Source organism: Callionymus lyra, chromosome 3 (assembly GCF_982586985.1).
Source record: "Callionymus lyra chromosome 3, fCalLyr1.hap1.1, whole genome shotgun sequence".
NCBI classification, from domain to species: domain Eukaryota; kingdom Metazoa; phylum Chordata; class Actinopteri; order Syngnathiformes; family Callionymidae; genus Callionymus; species Callionymus lyra.
In genome coordinates, this window is record NC_141820.1 from 37,900,035 (window position 1) to 37,924,456 (window position 24,422).

General features: G+C 39.4%; 1 protein-coding gene across 3 annotated transcripts in view; it reads right to left on the reverse strand.

Annotated features, from left to right (window-relative positions):
* Positions 1–11,706: 11,706 nt before the first annotated feature.
* tbc1d22a (TBC1 domain family, member 22a) overlaps positions 11,707–24,422 on the reverse strand; it is a 126,141-nt gene continuing 113,425 nt past the window's right edge. For all 3 annotated transcript variants that reach the window (XM_087787833.1, XM_087787834.1, XM_087787832.1), the window contains one exon: positions 11,707–14,345. In XM_087787833.1, the coding sequence (XP_087643959.1) occupies positions 14,217–14,345 (129 nt within the window). In that variant the 3' untranslated portion in view covers positions 11,707–14,216. The remainder of the gene's footprint in view (positions 14,346–24,422) is intronic.

Here is a 24,422-nt window from a genome sequence, read left to right on the forward strand (position 1 = left end):
TATATTTTATTGTGTATTTTTTGATTGTTTAAGCGCTTCGTGATCCTGGTCTTGAAAAGCGCTCTATAAATACTAATTACTTACTTCATAAGGTTTGCTAAAACAAGGGTTAAAATGTCAGTCATTTTTTCTCATCTTCCTTTCGGGTTTAACCTCATCGTCAACATCTGATGCAGCTGTTAAAGTGTGAACCGTATGTTAGCATGAATCCAACATTTAACAGCTGTGCACACATGACTTCTCCTTAAGTTTGAACAGCTTCTGGAGGACAACACACGGCTCAAACCATTTGCTCACTGTGTCGTGAACTTTGATGTCTGATTCTTTCACCAAAGTACATTACATAGTCATGGCATGAATGAGTAATGCAATTTAATGTATGTGCAGTATTTGTATTCGCAATTGTGTGCTTCGTCTGCCACCAGGTGTTTAGGAAATGCATTTGTCAACATTTGATCCACTTTATCAGCATTTAAAACCTCCTTGAATGTGTTGTATTTTGATGAAAAGTGAAAAGTTTGATAATGTAGCATTGGTCTCTATTTGATTTATCACATCACCAACACCTGATAGTCATACAATATTGAAATACTGAATAATACTGTAAATACCTACATTTTGTCTCCAGCTATCTTGTGGGAATCTTGTTGCCAGGTTGACCAGGTCACATGGTCTCTCCAGAGTGACCTTCAAACCTGGGGCAACAAAATAAATAGAGTAGACCCTGACAACCGTTCAATCTTGATCCTTAGCTGCTCAAATGATTTCCAACTGCTCAGAAAATCTTGAAGTGAACACGAAGCGGAGGAAGCGCGACCTCACTCACTGATGATATTCTCGCTTACAGGAGCTAAATGAGCCAAGATTTGATCCGACACGACATTCCCGGTCACAGCAGGTGTATCCAACCTGCTCTCTGACTCACTTTACATCCACTTTGTGCATTCATTACACAGCCAAGGTCTTCTATTGATGAACACGTAGAGCTAATGCAGCAGCGCCGCCGCCTCGTGCCGGATAAATATTTCATACGACACATTAAGACTCAGAGCTCGCTGACAAGCTGCTGCTATGTGTAGCATGAGGACTCTCTCTCTCCGCTCTCTGATCCGCCAGACTCAGACACTCCATTATATATGAAAGCAGGAAATATGAAGCAAATTGCTGCAAAATGTGACACGTTGAACAATTTAATGTTGAATGTGAGTAACATTGTCCGTGAAGACTTGGAGGAGATACTTTGAGACACATTTAGGAATCAAAAGGAAGATATAGAAATCATTTATCAGAGCATTTCAATAATAATAATCCATCAGTAGAATGCAGAAGTTTGTCCCTTTAAATAATTTCAAATGAAACACACACACATGGAACACAGTCAAACAAACAACTTCTTACTTTGCCAATGTTATGGGGAGTGAGGTTTTGGCTTCACATGAGGAGTTAACAGCTGAATTCATTAATTTTGTTTTTTATACTTTTTACCTCTCTTATGTGGGGGTAGCTGCGGAAAACTATTTTTTATTAGTTAGTTCCATTTTTAAACTTCAACTCGATATATATGAATATTGTTGCATTTATTCTTCCCAAATCAAATCAGTTGTTAAGTGATTTTTACAGAAGGAAATATGGTATACATTGGTCTATTGTTATACACAATTTAAATAAAACCTTAATAATAATATTAAGTGTTTAAATGAAAACATTAACTTTATAAAAAAAATCAAGAGTTTTGAGTAATCTCTCAGCCTCAAGTGATAACGTCACTGTGCTGATATCAGCATTTTTTTTTCTACTCATTTATCAGAAACATCAGCAGGATCCTGACCTCACACTGAACTCCTGAAGACCCACTACTTTATTGTTCTATCTGTTTGCAGGGACATCATCTCACTGTAGAAGCAGGTAGACTTGACACAAGAATGCTCCTCATGCAAGAGCCCTCATCCATTGAGCACGGATAAGATTAAACACTGTCTCTGATTTTCTCACATGTCAGTCATGAAAACGGGTTCGAATAAAATCAAACCACAATATAGTTCAATGATCTTTCTGCTGCCACTGAGCAAACTCAATTTTGGAAAAGTGGTTTGGATGGAATCGGGAATGATGCAAGCAGGATGAGCAGCCTTGCATCATTCCGTCGTCGCTCGGCAGCAGCTGTCCAGGAACGATCGCTCGTTAATGCTGAATGTGTTCATGTTTAAACCTGAATTGTTGCGACACATTTGGATGTATTTGTGCCCCATCACGTCAAAATGTGAGGCAACAAGAAATGTACTTTTAGAAATATTCCTCCTTAAATAAAACACTGACACAGTTGGGATTGTAATACAGAGCTGTGATCACCTGCCTCAGATTCAAACAACATTTTTATACTAAAACTCTTTTCGGTGCGACTCCAAAAATCATCATCATCATCTGCCTCTTATTACACCCACCCTTTCAAAATAAAAGCATGAACCTGTAATAAAAAAAAAAGACATCATTAAAACAAATGTTTCATAATCATTACACAACTTTTAAAACAATCATTCAAACTATAAGAATCACTTTGAACTATGTACATTTTAACAATATTTTACCTTAAATCCTAACTATATAGTCTGGCTGTGTTACACAATGCTACGTTATGTAGAGTGATGTTTATCAAGACTAAAATCATGGAACGCTTTCATTGAGCCAAATATCTCACATGTCTGCAACCATTAAAATATATATTTTAATGGGACAAAACTAAAGAAATGACACTTTGATACAATGCTAAGTAGTCAGTGTTCGTCGTTAAATGAAAGTGTCCAAATTGGGACATAAGCGATTTTTCCCCCTCTATGTTTGACTAAGAAGTATAATATCTCAGGTACGTGTACGTGGATTACTGTAAACGTGACAACAAGATAAACTCATTTGGGTCAGATGGTAAAATGTGTGTAATGTGTGAGGACAAAGACAAACGTTACTTCCCTTCATGGTGGTGAAAACTGTCTTTCTTGAGTAAAGGTCAATCCAAGGTGATGGACTGGCCAAGCATCATGTCTACAGATCTAAAATCCTCTTAAGGGTCTCTAACTTCCAGCAGCTCTGTGGAGTCATGAAGGAGTGCAGAGGGATTTGAATGGAACCCTGAGGAGCTGGACAATGGTGGACACACAAAATATTGATAATTCAGGTCCAATTTATACATTTTCACTCAGGAGCTGACTTATTTATGATTATAACAGTGTAGTCCTAAGAATATATATAATTCAAAATGTACAGAAATGTGAGGGAAGTACTCACTTCAGAGATACTGTATTTTTCTGAAATGCATATTTTAACTTAACTGTGTGTAAGTGTGAAACAATTAAAGTTTTTTTTAATGGTCACTGGATCCTTAGATGTGTAATCACACCAGAAATAAGTAACTAATAAAGTAATTAATATAAACTAATTCTCAAGACTTCTTTACATAAAAACCCTTAATATAACCCACAATACATCTTGTTTTTTCGAAAATGCAAATCTTGGACTTTTGGGTGTTTTGTGAGTACAAGAATATCTGTTGATGTTTTCTTCTTGGGTGCCAATTTTAAATGGCTTTAAAGTATATAAATACTATCTTTAATATCATGTTACTAAATAAGTATGGATCTGAGAATCCAAAATTTAAAATAGTTTCAATAAATTCACCCATAAACTATTATAGTTCACATGAATGATATTAGTTGAGTTGAATTATCATCCATTAACTGAAACTCAGATCGGAGCATTTTGCTTCTCGGTGTTTTTAAACCAGCCACAGGCTCCACAGAAACCAGAAAGTTCCTCCTCCTCTGATGATTCTGCTTTGATTAAGGAGACGAGTCTCCAAGGCAACCGTCTGTCATATTCAATCCTGTGACCTTTTTACACGTCCTGGATCAATAATTGTGAGCTATAGTCTCTAAGGTAAACACGTGGAGAGGAAGGCGGCTGACAGGAGTAATTGCTGACATTTCTCGTTCAGATTTCTTCGGGAGTCAGCGAAGCTTCTGGTCAGAGCACGTGGAGAGGAAGGAAACCGGAGTGTCCATGATTTCAAACAATAGACTTCGTCTGCTGAGGGTGCAATAAATGATCAACTGTAATCTGCTGTCAGATCAGCGCTAGAGATGACAACGAGATGTGTTCTCGGAAGAAGAGCCTTGTTTTCCTGGTGATGGAGCTTATTAAAAACCTTCTCTCAGCGAGTCTTGCAGCAACGAAGAACCCGCTTCGGCACGAGAGTCGGGGGTTGCCCTGGTGAGCCTCCGTTTGAAGTCCAAAACTCCGATTTTGCTTTTCCTTCCCTTTTCCGTCCGTAGAGTGTTTTCAATCCACCATGTGCGCCGACATGCTTTTGTGCAGATGCGAGGCCAAGTGAGGAGACGCCAAGTTGGGGTTGAAATTCAAAGTTTCTAAGCAGAGAGACAAACAAAAACATAAAGCCGTGAATGAGTAAAAGTAGAGAAGTGTCACTCAAGGACGTCCTTGAAGAAGAGATTAATGAACTCACACCTCTCTGTGCTCGTGATGCTAATGGTGAGGAACCCTAAATCTTCTTTCTTTATGACAAACACTTCTCTGTCGTACTTGATGCTTTCAAAGAGTATTCAACTTTAGCTGCCACAGTTTCTAACACACACCAAAGCCCTTGAGCTACCCTCGGCGTGTGAGACATTTATACAACCAAACCTGAAGTCACACATTCATTCACAATAAGTTGTTTGTGGTCTGAGCAGAGGAATCACAAACAAGCAAGACATGTACATCATAGACATAGAGAGAACCCGGTTTGACTTTAGACTCAGACTTGTCTTGAGCTAGTTCAGAGAGCTTCCTACTGTGAGGCTTCAGAACCAGCGGAATAACAGAAATACACGCATTGTGTTGGTTTTCCTGTAACACACATCCAGCTATAAAAGACAAATGATACTCTGATAGTTTCCCGGGTTTAACTAATCCCACCGACTCAGGGACAATGCAAGTCGTTCTGCTTTATCTTTAACTTAATTTGGTGACACTCGCTTCTACATCACTACAAGAGGGATCTATTGAAGTACGTCTGATGAGTAAAGTGAAGTCGAAGGAAAAGTGTACGACTCCACACAAGCACGGTGTCGCATCCCCGCAGGTTTGTCACACGTAGACTTTCTCTTGTTACCTTGTTAATTATCACCAACATCGTTGCGTCAAAAATGTGTTTTTTCTCGGCATAACGGCACTGAAGACATTTACATGATCTATTAAAGGTAAGATGATTGTCTTTGCTAATCGACTTGTTTTACTGCACAGATGTCAGAAACTATTTGTTCGCAGGAAGTTATTTGTTGTGTAACTCCAGGCTAAGGAAGGGTTTTGTTTTATCTGTCAAAGACAAACTTTTGAAATACGTTTAAAGAATGTCAAATTTCATTCAAAGTTCAAATCCGGGTTCAAGGACGAATCAAGCAAGATGGAGTCTTGAAGAAAAATGTCTTTGGCACTTGTTCTCTCTTTTCTCCGGGAACTATCACCTGGTCACATAATACAGCCAGAGTAATGGACTCGGTCACCATGGCAACTGACTCTCTCAGCGAAATATAACAACACCATCCTCAGATGAACTTCAAATGTTGCTGCCATTAATTTGTTTTGGGTGAGACAGTGGCGTCTCCAGAAGGGACGCCTGACACACACACCGACCACCTGGAGACACAAAGGCAGCGACTCAACACACGGAAAAGTCTTTTTCTTCTTCAGAACAAACGCGGCAGTTAATTTCAATTTCAGACTGGAGCTCGACAGGGAGTCGAACCTCGGTGGAAGATAGTTCAAGTTGGACTTCTGAGACCTTCGGGAGGTTGGCGGAGTAACTTAGGAAGCAGTTGTACAGTCTTGAGAAAGGTCAGCCGACTAAATGGCTGCTTTGATGACTATGATTCAAACTAAAGTAAATGTCAGACTCTGGAAATCTCAGTCGTGTCTGAAACATATTTCCAGCTGCACTTCCTTTGAGGTGCAGTTAGTGACTGTTATGTGAAATTATGCAACCTGATATACGGGGGAGCTGCTACACCTGCCGGAAGTGTAGGGCTCTTACGGGACATGGAGTCCTTCTTTTTCAAAAGGCAGATCCGTAGCAAGGTTTTTCACCACGAGAGTCATCGAGAGTTTAGTGGCAAATGTCATCCCCTTCACAAGCTCAGACTATCACTCTGAGTACTTCCACGAATGTCAACACACGTTCTATAACCACATCTGAGCCCCACTGCGAGTTCAAATGAGTTCATGAGTGTTGTTGATTCTACCCTGCATCTCTCAGCACCAGTGAGACAGTTGGACGGCCGTGAGTGACAGACCCACCGCAAGCTTTACTCATCATATCGTCCGGATATCTTCCATTCAGATCAACCAACAGTCGCTCTGTGGGGACTGACTGAACAACATCATAGCCAATGACCAGAATGTTTTAAGTTAGGAATACGTTTCTTTGAATATATAAAATGTTGTGCATACCAGTGTCCTGAACATCAAAATAATACATTTGGAAAATATATTTTATTTAGAGGTTGTTTTATGATTGTTGCAATATTCCAACGTAGTGTGAGAGTGGTGGTTTGTTGTTTAAGCACCTTGTGACCCTGGTTTGTGAAAGCTGCTTTACAAATAAAATGAACTGTTTTTGAAAGGAACTTCAATTGAAATGTTTACAATATAATTTAACTTGTAAACATAACAAATGATTTACACATTCTAACTGATGGCCTTATATTAGATTCCATCACTACATCTCTTATTTTATTAGAACCTAAAGTGCAAAGATACTGTATATTGCTGTTAAACATTTTAATTTACTCATCATTTATCAACTTTCACACTCATCATTTTCTTCTTAACACAGAATGCATGACTCTCAAACAAAGAAATGATATGTGTGCATGTATTGTCTCAGTCTGTATTGATTCCTATCAAATGATGGTCAAAGATGTTGTGGGAGAGGCTCCTGGTGCATTGTGGTTTTGTTCTGGAACAGGTGTTACACTGTTAGTTCACCCAAAACTCAAACTCCACTCCTGTTCTACTCACCCTTGTGTGGGTTCGGATTATTTACTTAGTCTACTGGAAGCCGATATTACCAGGAATACTTTCAGTCTGTGTATCATATTTGCTTTTAAGCTTCTGCTACAACCTTTAAATATATATACTTTTTTTCTTCTTCTTTTCATTCGGATAAATTCCTTATGTTGAGGCTTCAATATAAGATGCAGGTATTGTCCTCTTAGGCTGTTTTCAGTTTAAAAACATCATCAAGACTTCTACCTCAAACTTGAATAGGGTCCTCAGTCATGAGGTCTTTCAATTGGTCGGAAGTGGTAAAGAAAGAGCTGAGCCAAAAGACAAAGCCCACCCTTTATCCGTCCATCCATGTTCCTAATCTATGACCAAAAACAAGATCAAGATAAGGTGATGAGCTCAGGCAATCAGGAGAGACTCAAAGTAGAACCACTGCTCCTCCACATGGAGACAAGCCAGTTAAAGTGTTCTGGGTACCTTTAGGACTTCTGGACTTCAGGACGACATGTCTGATTGTAAGGGGAGACCTCGGGGGGTCACAGGACAGATTGGAGTCCCCATGTCTCTTTCTTGAGCTGAAAAAATCTTTCTAGGTTTTGGTTTCTAGGGAGGGGAGTCTGGCCCTCACTGCCCAGAATGTGGTCCCTGTGACAGTGCAAGAAGAAGCTCATAGTATCTCGAGCATTTTAACCACAAGAAGTCCTGAGAGTAGATCTACAACATTAAGGACAGGTAGACAATCAATTTTCAGTTTCAACGAGAGGCTGACGACATCGATGAGGTTCATGGATGTACGAAGACAGGAAGAAGTTACGTGTGATGATGCTCCAGGAAAACTAGAAGCAAGATTCACCATGACTTCTCAGATCCCGTCCACAGAGTGATGGAGAGAAGTTCATTTGGAAATGGACTGACAAGATTTCCAACCACCAATCTGTTGCGTGAGCAAGAGCCAGTCATCTCAACCTCCTTCAGCCCTGGTGTCATCTTCTCCCTCAGTTCTCCACCTCCTCTCCTGCACTCCAGCTCCACACTCGCTGCCAGGACTGTGAACAGACAGCATCTCAGTGGGAGGTTGCTGGTGGAATCTACCCAGCTTCCTCCTACAATCTCCACGCGGCCCTGCGTCTCCTCCCCGCCGTCATCCACCATTTTAAACACCGCGACGAAGTGTTGACAGTGATTCAGCATGCAGCTTTAACGTGGACCCCCGACCAGGAACAAAGGAAGCTCACTTGCGCACGACTTCATCAAACATACAACACTACAGTCGGAAGTTCTGGAGCAGCAGGACGCCAGCGATCCTGACACGAGTCCTGGTGTGAGTTCATACAGATCCTTTTGTTTCAATCCATTTTACATCCCAGGCAGGTTCTCTGAGAAGAAAGAACTTGTGATGGTTTGGTTAAAAATCCTCGATAATTTGGTTTTTCATGTGTTTAGTTGTAAAAAGGTGGAATTGTAAACTTCTTTTGACGTTGTTTAACCGGAAACTTTATTTACAGTCAAATTATTGCTACAGTTCTCTAGACCTTTATTTTTACCTAAATGTTTTTTAACCATTGGTACGTATTTTTATTGTTTTTTTTTCGTTCACTTGATAATGTATTGTCTATTTATTTCTTCTGTCTTTCAAGTAACTTGCCAGGTTTGGAATCTGACTTTTACTTAAACAATGAAAATAAATCGGATCTGGTTAAAAGTCACACATTTTACTTGTATACAAATGAAAATGTTGAACAGAGTTTACATGTCCGTCTGAATCCTTTCTGAATCTGTTAGTTCGCTATTATATCACTGTCACAGTTTACAAGCCGTTAATTATCAAGACGTTAGATTCGCACCAAAAACAAACTTGAATGTTTTACTGCTGTTCAGGCCAACACTCCTTTGACCTTTGTGTTATCTCAGGGTCAAGGTGACCCGGTGCCCGAACACAAATGTTTTTGGTATCCTGTGTATTGTCTCTGGGTCAAGGTGAACAACCTCCCTGGCTTCCATAAATACATATGCAGTGGTGGAGGTCGTTCACCTTGACCCAGAGACAACACAACGGATAAAAACAAGTACATTTGTCTTTTTGGCCTTTGAGACCATCAGATAAACAAGGGTTAAGATTTACAGCTGGCATGAAGATATCCTGAGACTGACTTGTGTGCATCCCATGCTGTTTTCCTACACATGCAGTAATAAGACTTTTTTTTTCTATTTTTCTTATAATACAAACACAAAATATCTACTAGATTCAGAGCTGAATTTCCTACAATATTGCAACTCTCTTAACAATATGTTCATTATTTCAACTAAAGCAATGTTTTGCACTGAAACGCTCAAATATAAATTAAGATTTAGCTATCATTCACTCAGACTTCCTAGATGTTGTTGTGCTTAAGATAGTTTAACAAAAGCTTTAACAAGCTGATTTTCTCGAGCTTCACCATTGATCACTGTGGCTCCAGTCATCGGTCGCTGAGGTCAGCAAGTATTCAGCCGACACAGCAGCTTCTTGTACCTGCACCTCAAATGTTTGTCGCAGATATTGTCGCATAACAGTCAAAATCACTTTGCCAGCAATGCCCTTGAAAATCAGCCACAGAAGGCGAAGAGAAAACGTTTCGGTGTTCGGTTCATTTTAATTATGCACAACACTGCCCTCTAGTTCCTCTCAGCTCGTGAGAAATGGTTTATTTCCTGTTCTGAAGCAGTTCTTTGAATCAGATAGTAACTGGAAATATTAGTTATTTAAAACATTTAAAAAAAGAATTACAATTGTTCTAAATTAGATATATTATTGTGATCAGTGAAGTTTTATTTTATTCATTGTTCTTATTCACAGACAAAAGTTAAAATGATTGTTTTTGTAAAACTGCCATTGAATCTTTTTGTCAAAAATATAACAAAAAAAAAAATACATTTAAACAAGTGATCGTGTTATTTCACTTTTATTTTAGATCTCATTCTTATTAGTAATGTGTGCTTTGTTACCCTGGTCTGGAAAAGCGCTATATAAATAAAAATTACTTACTTACTTACTTACAAACAACTTGGTCTGAGTCATAGAAAAAGATAAAAATAGAATATGGAAAAATAAAATGGAAGTTTAGGCTAGAAAAGAGGGTAAAAACTACATTTTGTACACTTTAACGATGGTTCGTTTCTTGCTGAGTGCTTAAAAAAAATTAAATCTTCTGAATATATGTATTTATACATGTATTTATTATTGGTTAGTATAACGTCTCTCAGAACCGGTCTGAAGGCTGTGCTGTGCCTCCAGCTGTTTTCAACATAACTTGATGAGGAATCCACACAAATCTCACTTTAATTCATTCATTTTCATTTAAGATTAGATTTTACATGAAAAAAAACCCACTTCAGCTTTAGGAAGGTCGACAATTACCACTTACTTTTCTAGTACTTTTTAACTTGAATCAACTATTGCTTCATTTAGTATTTGTTAAAATGTAAAAATATTTGTGGAATAAACCCAATTATCAATAAGATAAATAAAACAACTACATTGTTATTGTCCTTTGTCAAATTTAATTTACTCAATATAGTTTAAAAAACAACAGTATATATCATATATATATTCATATTCATTTCATATCATATTAATATTTTGAACATCTGCTTTTTAAATTAAATATAATTGAGCTGTCAAGAACCCAAAATTGTGCCTTAAATGTCCAGTTATTCAACCATTTTGGGCGCTTTCCAAGAGTTTTAAAGATTAAATCACTTCTAACATTAAAATAAAATAGCTTTTTCAAGCTTTATGAACATTGTAACAGAATGTCTAGTTGGGAAAGAAGAGATCATTTGGTCCTGGTGTGGCGATGTGAAGTGACACACCAGAACATGTGATAAGGGACTGCCCATCCAAAAGAAGCTGTGGTGTCCCGTCATGACTCAGCAGCTGTAAAACAACCATCTGAGGTAAAACACATCAGCGGTGTCCATGGTAACCAGAGATGAGAAGAACTTAAACGTTGCATCATGAAGTCTGATCCTCCTCACCTGAGCAGTAAAAGATCTCGGCAGACCTACCTGGGCGGTCCTCTGCGCTCATCGAACTGCATCCATGTTCAAAGGCAAGTGTCCCAGACATGAGGCTGCAGTATCGACCTTCCCGTTGGGCATCAAATGTTCTGGTAGGAGCGCAGCTACAAACAGATCAATAAGTAGCTCGCGGTGGACTTCAGGCTGGTCCAGAACTCCAGTGGGGAGGAGTTCAAAGACGAGAGTAAACACCTTCAGATTTAGCAGAGAAAGGTCAAGAGAGAAGAGCCTGGAGGGACACCTCTGACCTTCACCAATGACTCTGTCGAGGCTTCAGATGCATCGAGAGTGTCGATACTCCTTGGTGGTCTGGCTGAACGGTTGGATGAGAACCATGGTGCGAGGTTCAGAGGCAGGAAGAGGTCTGAAGGATGAATGATGCTGCGAGTCAAAACCTCCACCCCCGGCACATCTGACCCTCCCGGGGTCCACTAAACTACTTAAAAACATTGAGTCACAGCATCAGCTACCCTGGTCCATCCAGGAGTTGCTTGAAGGAGAACATCTCCTCAGGCGGTCGGGACTCTCTCAGGGGAGGCCAGGAGACAATCGTGGTCACGTGACGAACAAGGACACATTTTTTGTCATATCAGATTTATTTACACTTTTATTTACATTGAAAATCTCTGTACACATTTCTTTCAGAAACTCTTTCACACACTTCAAGTTTGGTTTCATGTCTGAGGAACAATTCAACGAGTAAACGTGTAAATGTGACACGAGAGAATCACCGCTGTGGAGACACACCTGAAGGAAGTGAACGAAGAGGACACAAACAGTCCTGAAGGTAGGATACGGTTAAATAAGGCAACATCTGGAGAAACAGTTCAGCAACAGTGACAGAGGAGCTGAGATCCATGTCAGGTCAGACAAGAAAACTGGTTTTGAAAATAAAGAAAGCTAACATGCTAACAGAACTAACTATGCTCTCCGGTATGCTAGCTGCCCGCTTCCATAAAAAGAAATCAACTGTAAATGCAATGTTTTTTGAGTCTCTCAGCCTTTTTGGTCTTGAGATACATGTTGATATAAAGTCAGAGTTGCCCAACAACCCATCTAAGAAGGCATCACCCCGTAATGTTCAGCACAGTAGCATGAGGGCGTGCCACGCGAGGGCTGACGCGATCAAGCTAGCTGCTAATGACTACTCTTATCGACTCAAAAAAGTTAACAAAAAAAAAAAGAATAAGGTATTGAAAAAGTTCTTGGAACTTATACTTTAAAAATTGCAGCCAGACTCTAAAATAGCACAGCTTTTCTTTTGTGAGAACCATGAATATAATTAAACTGAAACCAAGAAAAATTAAAAATCCTAGAAACCCAATTTCAAAATCACATTATTGTTGGATGAAGAGAAACAAAACCAGTTCAACAGCAGAAATTCAGACGTTTACTTTAGTGAAATCACACTGTTTTGTTCGTCTATTTAATTGTATTTTCTGTTTTTAACAATTCATTGTCTCCCAGAGAATATGGTTTATTTATTCATGTTAATAACTTTAAGAACTGGAGCCAACATCCAAATCAAATCAGTGGTGAATACAAGACTATATTTAAAAACCTTAGCTGCTTCAATATTTTCAGAAACTCAACACCCGCAAATGTATTCCACAGTGCTGCTTTAAATGATTTTAAAGTTTGATAAAGGTAGCTCGACACATTAACAGGCGTATACACAGCCGAGTGAAAAAACAAGTTTCTGCAAAATGCTCTTTGAAAGGAAACGGAGACAGACGAAGAGTAAGAAAAGGCTCCAGGATTATGTGCAGTTTTCCATGTCAGACAGAATAGGAGATGAGGAGATGGTGGGGGTGGTGAGCGCCGAAGAGAGGTGGAAAATAAAACACAAGTCCAAATGTGTGATCAAAAACTGACAGCTCTCACAAAGAAGAAGACACAAAGAAACAGAAGCTTTCCTGATCGTCCTTCGGAACTCTTGGTGGTCGTCATGGATTCCGGCAAGGAAAGTGACAGTTGCCGTTCTGGACATCGACAACAACTTGACAACACAATGATGAATTAAAAGTTGTGAGGTTTAAAAAAAAAAAACGATAGATTTCTGTGTGTTCAAAATAATCGATAGTTTTGCTGCTGGTAGTTTTTCATGAGTACTGATGTTTCATGAGGCCGCCCTTACTGTTTTATTTCGTAACTTTAAATTAGGACAGCTGTGACTACAGAGAAACCATTCGTTCATCTCATACAAGGTCAGATAATATCAAAAAACCTTTTGAGGTTGATTATTTGCTTCGGCTCTTTCTTCAACAACAAGAGACAGACCTTAGGACTGAGGATAGCTGTCGACCTCATGCTTTCATGGTGGTTTTACATTATAATCACTGTCTGGCGCTCTCTTTCAAGGTAGGGCATAATAAGTTTATATTCAGGGGAAAAAAATGCATGATTTCAGTGGACTGTTCACCTATAATCTTTTAGATTCTCCTTAAAAAAAAACAATTATTTGTGATGTAAAAAGTCACCTCCTTATAAACCACATTACTTTAGCTCACTTTAATAAATGTCCAGACTCAAATCTTGACTCACATCTTGACATGTACGACGTGGTGCTCATGGTTCAACTACCCAGTTAAGAGAAAATGAAAATAGGTATAAAGGCTGCGTCTGCTTGAATCGTTTGAAAGTCAGTTGGTTTGTTATCTTGTGATGGTTCTGAGGTAGTCTTAGATTAAGACGTGAGATTACATGAAGACGGTGCGACAAACCAAATATAAAAAGTTGGATTTCTGGTGTTAAAATCTCAGCAGGTGTTTTCAAAAACAAAACAAAAAATCAAGGAAGACTAATCGAAAAGTCTCAGACATGTAAACCATCCTCGCTTGTATTTCCTCAGAAATAAGAAAAATATTGGATTTTATCTCGTAGTTCCAGGATGAAAGCAGAAGAAGATCAGAGGAGACAATAATTTAAAAAAGCCTCTGTATCATCACGACAGGTGAGCTCACCCGCACACTCCAGTCATTGGTAGATTTGAATCTCATAGTTGCAGAAAAAAGAGAGAAAGTCAGTGTTCCTTCAAAGTAAAAAAAGAAAAAGGTTGCCTTCAAGTTCAATGGAAAAAGGGAAAGGATCACCATCAAGGCTCATCATCTCTTGTAGTGGTTGGGGGCATCTGCGAAGGCAAACTTCAACCGGTAGGCTTCAGCCAGCAGCACGCTCACCTCCTCATTGCCCCAGTGCATCGTGGGAAGATTCTGGAGGAGAATCATCAGGCCCTGCATGGAAAAAGAATAAAAAACATTAGAGAAAAAGGATTCGAAAGATTCTTGAAAGTAAGATTGCCCAAAGTTTGCCTGGAAGACATTTGTGGCCCATTGTAAATGTTATTATAAACTATATTCAAAAAAGATTCATGTTAATTCCTGAATATGAAAATGTTTTACCCATCTGTGGATCATTTCTGAACTTGGTGTTGAACATTTGAGATAAAGTCTCTGCTTTATATTTTGAACTTGTAAAATAAATCCTTTTTTCACTCGTGGTTGGTTTCGTTTCGGGCGACATTTGCCAATGACCTCGAGTATTCTGATCTCACTCCTTTCCAAGCAGCAATCACTGTGGGCACGTCACAGGTATGGCTACCACAATTAGCCTTTTTTGATAAACCTGGAGAAACGTAGCAGATACTGTGAGTCGGTTATTCCAAGATGAACCTGACAGGACTGCTCTGTGTTAGCGCGGCAGTAAGTAAGTATAGAAGGGGAGGAAGACAAAGAGGTTTTTGTGTCAATAGGTCACATGTCGCTAAACAACCACTCATCTGAAAGTGCTGACTGTGCTCTGGCTTTTCCCAACTACAATCATACGAGGCCCAAAACGGGTGTGAAAGTTGAAGTTGAGAGAAAACATCTTGTGCAGGAGTAATTGCGGTGTGGGCGTCAGGAACAGTCGGACCGCTGCAGTGGATGTGACACAGATGTTATTAACTCAGTCAAGGCTTTAATAACAGCGGCGCAGCAGATAAGAACAGGATGTGGATATTGGAGAAGAAAAGAAATCAAGATAGAAAAGAAGTGTCGAGTACAATTTGGCTCGGGCTCGGGCTTTTCTCCCACAGATCCACTAGATCGGCACAGAGGCGATGAAACGCACAGCGGCGGCGCTGGTTCAATCTCCTCCACTAATTTCTCCGGGAATGGAGCTGGTTAGCTGAGTCAGTGTGTACAAGTGTGGACGTGAGCGCCGAGCAGCATTCATTATCAAACAAGAAATCATTGTCAAGACAACCGCGCCAACCTCCAAACGTAGACCTTAAAGATCTCGCAGGTGATAATCAACTTTTTAACCACTGATCTCTTTGATTCGGTCCACCTAACTTGAGGTAAAGTCTTGTCTCTTTAGGAAGAGTATTCCCTGACAGAGTTGGCCAGACCTGCTCACACTGTTTTTCCATGGAGAAAAGTAATCCAATATTTGCATTTTTATTAACAAAAATTCTTTGTTAAAAAACAAAATGTGTAACAGACCATGAGTGTATGCTGGTATTCAATTTCACTTTTATTGGAAGTGTCTGTATAATTGTTGACATGGATAATCACTCTCTCTTCTCTTAAACACAGGCACATCAAAGTTAATATTTATCTTCTACTACCACCATCCATATTTCTCCTGCATGCCTTTGTTTGACACGTGTCATAACCTGAGGTAACACTAACCAACATCAACAACATTGAATATAATAATAAAATCAGCATCTTTTTTCATGGTCATCAATGGCCATCTAGGACAAACAACACCATCTGAATATCTCTGTGGAGGGTTGCTAAGATGCTCAAAGACAGGTCAAAATAAAATGCAGGTCACGTTGGATTTTGTTTAAAGTAATACAAAATGCCAGGCTTTGTCAGTTTTATAGTCCGTTAAAGATGGCCATTTCTTGCACCGAGTCGACTTTGAGAGGTTGACCCAATGGCTCTCCCCCCCGTGGTTGAGAAAGAAGCACTTTCTCTGAAGTGTTTTCACTCAGAGACGGAGCGGAAGAAAAGAAAGAAGCCTGATCAGAATTCAGCCTGGCTTCCTCTCATCTGTATTCAATAGCGCGTCACCATCAGCTCTCCCTTTCATCACCCACCCCGGCTCACATTCACGCACAAAAATCCAACACTTTGGTTCACATCTCCAGTGCGTGCGAGCGGATTCGTTGGCATCTGCTTATGCTAATAGGCGTCTCATCGCGTGGCCAAAGATTCAGCGTCGCAACAACGGTTGAAACAGCAGCTCCGCGGTTCAATAGACTTGACTCGGCAAAGGGCATGACGTGTCACTTATGGATAACTTCTAGGAAAGCCGGTCAGGTACATACGGAGCGCGTGTGAATACAAATGTATATGCGAGTACTCCTCGTCCCTGAGGTCATGGTTGCCTGGGGCGAGACACTGTCTACACCCAGACTGCACTTTTCTGCCGAAGGCTTAGCAGAAAGAGTTTTTTGAGCTTTCACAGTCTGAGAGCATTTCTGCAGACTCACACTGGTAGTTAAATCGACAGCTTGAGACTAAGTATGCACTCAGACGAGCCAATCCTGCTCAAGAATGGATCTGGGTCACCTGGGGGTCACAGATGGTCCTTTCAACGTCACAGAGTTCAGACTATCAAGACCATGTCCGGTTCATTCAGTCCTGGTAAGTGAACAAAAATTGACCCTCCTCTCCCCTGATATTAAATCCCAAAGTGGGAGGAAATATTCATTGCTGAAGGAAAGTTTTCTTTACAAGTGCACTTTTCAGAAATCAAAATATATCATCGATCACCTTTATCTTTTGGCCTAGCTCTTTCAAAACATTGACCTGTGATGGAAAGTGTTTTCTCTCATTTGAAGCACATCTTGAGATACTTGTTTGCTACTGAAGGGTTTCATCTCCACAACATAGAAGTGACATCATTTCTTGATCAACTTAGACACATGAGCTCCGACTTTGGATCGAGTTCTGATCGGATAATTGGCCGAGAGAAATTTAACCAAGTAAAGTAAGTAAGTCATTTATATTTGTATAGCGCTTTTCCAGACCAGGGTCACAAAGCGCTTAAACAATAAAAACAATATCTAATAAAATATATACTTGAAAAGGTCAAGATAACTGCAGACCGTTTCATGAACCCTTTCAAGGATGAAAAGCTGGTCAACCATCCAGACTAGATCAACACTTCTCAATAACCCTCTGGCATGTGTGTCAACTTGTACCCCAACAGCAGCTCATATAAAACCCTCCACCTGGACTCTGGACCATCACAGTCAGTGATCCATGCCGGATGGTTGAAGAGGAATGTAAAAAAAACAAACACACATGCCAGATAATGAATGCTAATCCAGCGAAAGAAACCAAAGAGCTTCATTATGGGTGCCTTTCTCAGCCGAACCCATCTGTTGACGATCACTTCTGTCAGGCTAATGACTTTAATACGTGTTAATTGCATACACCTCGTCATCATGGGGGAAAAGCCAGCACTCACAGGTGGCAACACTCCACGCTGAGAGGCCAAGAGTGCTCACACTAGTGGATGGATGAAGGGAGTCTGCATTATCAGCAACAATGTAAAAACATGTTTTTCATCTGGTGATGTGTATGGATGACTGTCAAGAAGAATAACAAGGATAAAACAACTTTACTTAGCATTGCAAAGTGGTTAATGGCCATTGACACTTTGTAGAAAGCAGTTCATCAATAGATTCAAGGCGAGAGCTGAAACTCCAGCAGAGAAGAAGAAGGAAACCTCATGGAGTGGTAATTGTTGAGAAAAGAAAAGCCAAAAATGTGTCTACTTCAGTGAAATAAAGCAACTGATGGTTGTGTTTCACAAAGGTTTTACTACAATGATAGAAACTCCATCAATAATAGATTCAGCACAGATTCTAAGAAAAGCTACTACGTGCCTCTGTCAGTGAACGGATGTTAGCGGGAAAGTGCAGTGGAAATGTGGTGCAAAGACAGCACCAAGAATGATGTACCTGTGTGCAGTTGTCTCACAAACATATGCAGAAAAATGCAATTGTACTGGCTGCAACACTACTGTCAGATTTCCAACAAAATAGAATTTAAAAAAAATACACTAAATTCAACTTAAACCTTATTTTGTGTCTCATCTTAAGTCATTCTATATTCTGTACTGAATAAAACACCACAAAAAAATCCCATGTTGTGTTTACAACACTTGCAATAAAAGTTTAAGCAATTAATAAAAAGGTGCAATATTTAAATATAATTACTCACTTACTTAGAAAATGAAAGTATTTTTTTTTAATGTTATACAGAACAAAAATCATTATTTTTCCCCTTCTGCAGTTTAATATAACACTATTTTGTTCAACATATTTCCTCCTTTCACTTCATTGAATCAATAATAAATCACAGAGTTAACTTTCTTTAATCTTCAAAGTCTGGCCCTTGAGCAGATTTTAATGGGCCTGCGGTTTTCGTTATAACTTACATATATTATAGTCAACATTTTACAAACTTTTTAAATGTCACAAAAGCTTTTTATGACAAGATCATGACAGATGAAAATGTCTAAAATGAAGCTGCTAACATTCGATAATTCAAAAGTTTTTCCTGCCTCTTCATGATAAAGTGATTAAGATATAGATGCTTTTATTGATCAATTCTGAATGGGAAGAAGAGAAGGCTTGGCATCTGCTTACTTGCATTTAATTAAATCTCAGAAAGAAAGTGTGAACACACCTCAACCTAGTCCCAGATGACCTAGAAGAGTTAAAGAAACATGGTATCTAAACTGTCCAAAAACTAACCCTGTCAAACAAGACAAGACAATGAAGCAGGATCTGTACTTTAGGTAAAACTGTTGTTTGACAGTCGTAGACAACTACTAAATGAACTTTCCAAACCAAAGTCTCTTCATGACATCGGCGACAAATCACTGCACATGACTGCTGTAATTTGTGTGTTGAAATTGATTTTGCTCAGAATCTGTCCCTGGAACTAACAGGCGTGAACAACAAGGTAATGGTGGTAGACTGACTTAGCTAGGAGAAAACACACAACCAAAACACACACTCGCTGTGCCCCAAATAGTCCATTTGCCGACAGGAGGAGATGGCGCTCAGCGAAGTGAACCGATGAGTGCTTAAAGTCGTGTGAGATGTCTTGCTGTCGCTCCTGTGGCGTCGACTCCATCGAGCAATAAACGCTCTGGAGAAATTAATGGGGAGGAGATGACAGAGGCGCTCGTGCCGACATGCAAACCAACACACAGCACAGAGAAACCATTGTGGTTCTTTGGTATGCTCCACCTTCCACTCTTTTCAAGCCTCCATCCCACCAAGAGGCTGCAGGTGGTAATGGTGTTGTGTGGCGTCCTGAGGTAGAATACGAACAGTTGTCAAGGCTATTAGCCTGCTGCAGTTTGTGTAATTAAACAAAATGGGCTCTCTTGCAACCAGTGGATGCAAAAGTAGTAGATGTGCAGTGAAGAGTGAGAAGGAAGGCACAGGCTGAGGAGGATTTGGATACATTAGAACAAAAATATACAAGTCAACTTGTTCATTTAACATACAACGATGTAGAATGTAAGAGGTGTGATGAAGGATGAACGGTGAAGGTCATGTGGGAGACTCAGAAGGTTTAGACAAATGTGGAGGAGAGACGTGGATAAAGAAGAAGGTCAATTTAGATCAGGATAGGTAAAGGTGGAGACTTACTCTAGAGGTACTCCTGGTAGGTCTCACTGAGAGGAGCTGTTCCAGTGAGGATTCAAGATCTCAGTCTGACAAACAGTATCTTAAGGTCACCAACAAAAACCTTCTCATTTAAAACTGTTCTGACAAGTTCTGACATCAGTTTCATTGAAACCATTTGACCTCGCCAGCTGCTTCTGGACTGAAATCCTTATTTGCCGAGCTATAATAACAACATCTTCAGTAGATCTAAGAAAACTATCCTCACTTCTTGTTGAAACTCCACCATCTGTTTTTTTTCTTAAAACACAGACTCTCAATCGTGAAAAACAATCCTGCTCAGCTAAAGAACTCACAATGACCAGACGCCAGCAGAATAATAGCACCAATTATTGTCCATTTAAGACCATTTCAGCTAAATAGCAAGACTTAATGTAGTCATCTGAACAGCTGTTGCCAGGCAACACAGATTCAAGTCCCGTACCTGCTGGTGAACCGAGCAGGTCATATTAAACGTCTCTCACGTCCAATAATAAATTAAAAATAGACTTATTTATGCTTTTATAAAGTTTTGTTAAACTTCCAGAAAGTGAAATATTTCACATTAAATATTAAAGTACCATTAATGCTGATTTGATGGAACCAGGGCCGTTAGCCTTCATATAGTAAAATAAATAAAAAATACATAAAAAAATAGTTTTTTGTATTAGATTCACTTCTGTAGTACACGTGTCAAAAAATACATTTTTATTTTATTATCTCACTACTAAAAAGAGCAAAATAAAAGTAAAACAGATGATGACTTAAATATAGAATATTTGAGGTTTATATAAAAAAAAATATTTCAAGGGATTAAAATGTTTTTAGTCATGAAATTAATAAAATGAGATTAAAAAACTTTTAACTTAAATTATTTTGTAAGCTCTGTATTATACACTTGACTTTGCAGTCATGGTGCTAAACATGTGTGATAAACTTTTACAGTCCAATGATTTACTTCTATACTTACTCTTTTACAAACTACATCTAAAACTAAATAAATAAAAAAAAAAATCTTTGTTCATGTTGGGACTTCAGCTGTGACCTGTTTTTTTACTTGAACTTTATTATTTGATGAAGACATTGTGAGGCGAGGGGAAAGATGAATGATTCTTCCCCTCAGGTCAGATGTTGCAATGACTCCTGCACCTTAATCTTCTTCATTCCTAGTCATGCCCGTCTCCATGCACAAAGTGTGATGGCTGACTTGAGGAAAAAAACCATCATATTAAAACATTTTTTGTGTGATTACGATGAGATGGAAGGTCCTTAAATTGATCGACAGGTACCGAGGGATGATTCGAGATAAAAGGCTGTTTCTCACACAAACTTTCCAAAACTACGGGATGATTGATTCCCAAAGACGTTTGGAGCTGCTTTGGTCATCAGAAATCAGACGGCGTAATAAGTCAATGACGAGCCCACACAAGTCACTGCTAACTTCAGTGCCAGCGTGGGCGGATGGAGAGCGATGAAAGAAGGTTGTCATGGGAATCACATTCGGGCAGGGAAGGAGAGCCGGATAATTACTCCCACCAAAGACTCCGTTTCCTCCCCGTCATAGTTCCCCTTATTTCATGAGCATGACGACCGCAGTTCTAACCAGAGGGGCCATTATTAAAAGTTGTTTACTGGGGGCGGCATCATCTCACTTGTGAGCACAGAACCATCCGTCAGGAAAGCAGCCAAGTCCTGAAAGCTTTAAACAAGTTGGGAAGGAGGCACAAAGGGAGAGGATCTTGTCAAGATAAATTGGTCACAGGGGTTAGGGTAACTCAAAAGATGCTCATCTTAAAGTGGTTGTCTTAATCATCCGTTCTTCCACTCTCCACCTTCAACATAGTGCTGAAAAGCTTTAACATAATAAACTGTTTCCAAATCACTCTATGGGAAACAAATACACACACACATATATATATATATATATATATATATATATATATATTATAATTATATATAATAATAACATCTGTGCATTATTGATGTTAAACTCAAATTCCGAAATTTTTTATTATGAAAGTCCTGGTTATATCTTTACTTTAGAAAATCAAGAGATATTTCTTGAGCCCAAATTAAATTGGTAGAATTGCAACACCTTTTTTTACATGTTTATATTAAGAGCATTAAATACTAAGTTCAAAATACACTGGACAAAATTAAAGATTTAAGAGATTGCTTTGTGTAAACTAAAAATGACAAGTGCAGCACGATCACACACCGGACAAAATGAAGAGATCTGGTACGAACACCACAATGCAAAATGTAGTCTGGGATGACCGCACAACGCTGGATTAAATCACACTCTCACTTTGAATTCTGACTTCAGAGCGCACAAACATGTTTTGAGTGAATCAATCAAAGACTTGCGCCCAAAAACAAAGGGTTGTTTTCACATTCAAAGATATGTCAACATGCACAGAAGAAAACCATCAGCGAAGAAACAGTCTTTCTCATCTTCAAATCCCACAGAGCCCTGTCCTCCAACCAGCAAGTCTGTTAGTTCAAACGTTGGTTTGCCAGGTTCTTAAGGAACGTGTCGGCAGCTCTTATCTCTCGCTGTTTGCACAGAAATCCACAGCATCCCTGATCTGTCATGTTTTCCCTTTTTTATACTCTGCCTTTGTCTACTTGTTCATTTGCAGTCTTTTGTTTTTAATTTTGTGCAAGGGTTTTTCTTTCTCCCCTTGACATGTTGCCACTTTGTTTCAGCTACACTTCTTTAACACTGACAAATTGTGTCTTCCTTAAACTCAACAAAGCTGTTTTCCATCTTCAAGAGAATTCATGTTACAACATTGCAAGTGAAGTCACCAGCCTTCAACTCTGCACACCTTTTTTTCTGTTTAGAATGCAGACTCCAAAATGTGAAATCTCCGACCCAATCCAAAAATAATCCTGATGGGATCATCTGGATTATCCTCTCTGGCAGAGGAAAGTTTTCCGCAGAGCCTTGAATGACCCATGAAGGTTGGTTTGAGAATACATTTCTGGTGAGTATGTTTTCTTTCATTCAATGAGACATATTTGCAAGATAATTTTTTTGGGACCGCCCTATGTCGGACTGTTCCGCTCAAAGGAAAACAATCTGCTGGCTCATTCAGCCAGAATAGCAAATATGCTGTCATACTAAATATGTCTCTGCTTTTGAAAACACATTCTAGTCTAACTTACATTGACACCACATGCGTCAAACACAAGACCTGGGTGACAGATTCAGCCTGCAAAGTCATTTTTATGTGGCCAAAAGCCATCTTGAAATCCATAGATTTGCCTCAAAAATAGATTTAGACAGACATTACAAACCTTTGGGGGAATGTATTAATTAGGGGGAAAGGGCAAAAGAAGATTGTAATGAAGATAACAAGAAGTTAAAATGGTTCCTGGGAGGCACCAGTCATGTGTAAGATATACAACAATAACAAATGATAGAGCACGTCTCGGGGCTTGGTCTGGAGAAGACTAATAAGACACATCAATGGGCAAAAAAGATCAGATGATCAAGGCAGATTAACAGGGATGAGATGCACATTCTGTGAAAATTCCTAAGGGGCAAATAAAGATCATGTGTTAGATATTATCACCTGGAGTTATAGATACATCTGAACCAATGAGTGCTCACAAGGTAACGCCCAGGTAAAGTGGGACAAGGCTACCTTCAAAAGGTACTGAGGGTTTTCATTAGGTTGCACGCCCAGAGAGTTTGACCCAGATCTGACAGAACTCTGATTTGGTCATGTACTTTTGCACACACAGAATTAAACAGTGAAATTAAGTGTACAACTGAGCAGCCAACCATCGACAATGAATTCTTGCCCCACTGATGAATTCACATTAATATTTTTAATTGAAACACATGCGAAGAAAGCAATTTAAAGGGATAATTCCTGAAAAGTCGTGGGACTGTTGTCCGGAGCGGCTGCTGGTGTTTGTGGGATTGAAGCGGTTAAGCTGCTAAATGAATAGCAGAGTAAGTATGACGCTCCCCGAGCAATCTGCTCTGCTCTGTTCCACCTCAGCGGGCACACTCCTGCCGCTAACTGCAGACCTGGGCTGAATGGATAAGTCGTGCCTGTGTGCTTGTCATGCACTTTTTTTTTCTTTTCCTCTGTGTCAGTCAAATAACAAACTCCCAACACTTAAACAGGAGTGTCGACGGTTCTCTCTGTCCCAATGCAACACATCGCATTTTTCATATTTACAAATTCATGAATTACCTGTCAAACAGGGGGGCCCTCAAGTGACGGTCTAGAACAACGATTATGAATTTGACATATTGGCACCACTGTGTGTGAATAACTTATTTGTTTGCAACATTTGGAAGTTGCAAATATAAATGATTGTCGATTTTTTTTAGGACTTAAAATCGTTGAGTCAGGCGGTTTGAGTTGGAGATGTGCAGGTCAAATATATCACTCGCAGAGTTAAATGACAGGCAGTGTTGCAGCTTTACAGCAGACATAATCGGGGAAAAATATTACTTATAACGCAGGACTTGCATTGGTTTCCCGCGAAACTGAGCAGGTCATAGAGGAGCCACCAGCGTGTCGCGATATCACCAAATCAATAATAAATCCAATCTCCTTGTACAAACATATATAGAAGTTTTTTTGGCAACTTAGCTCAT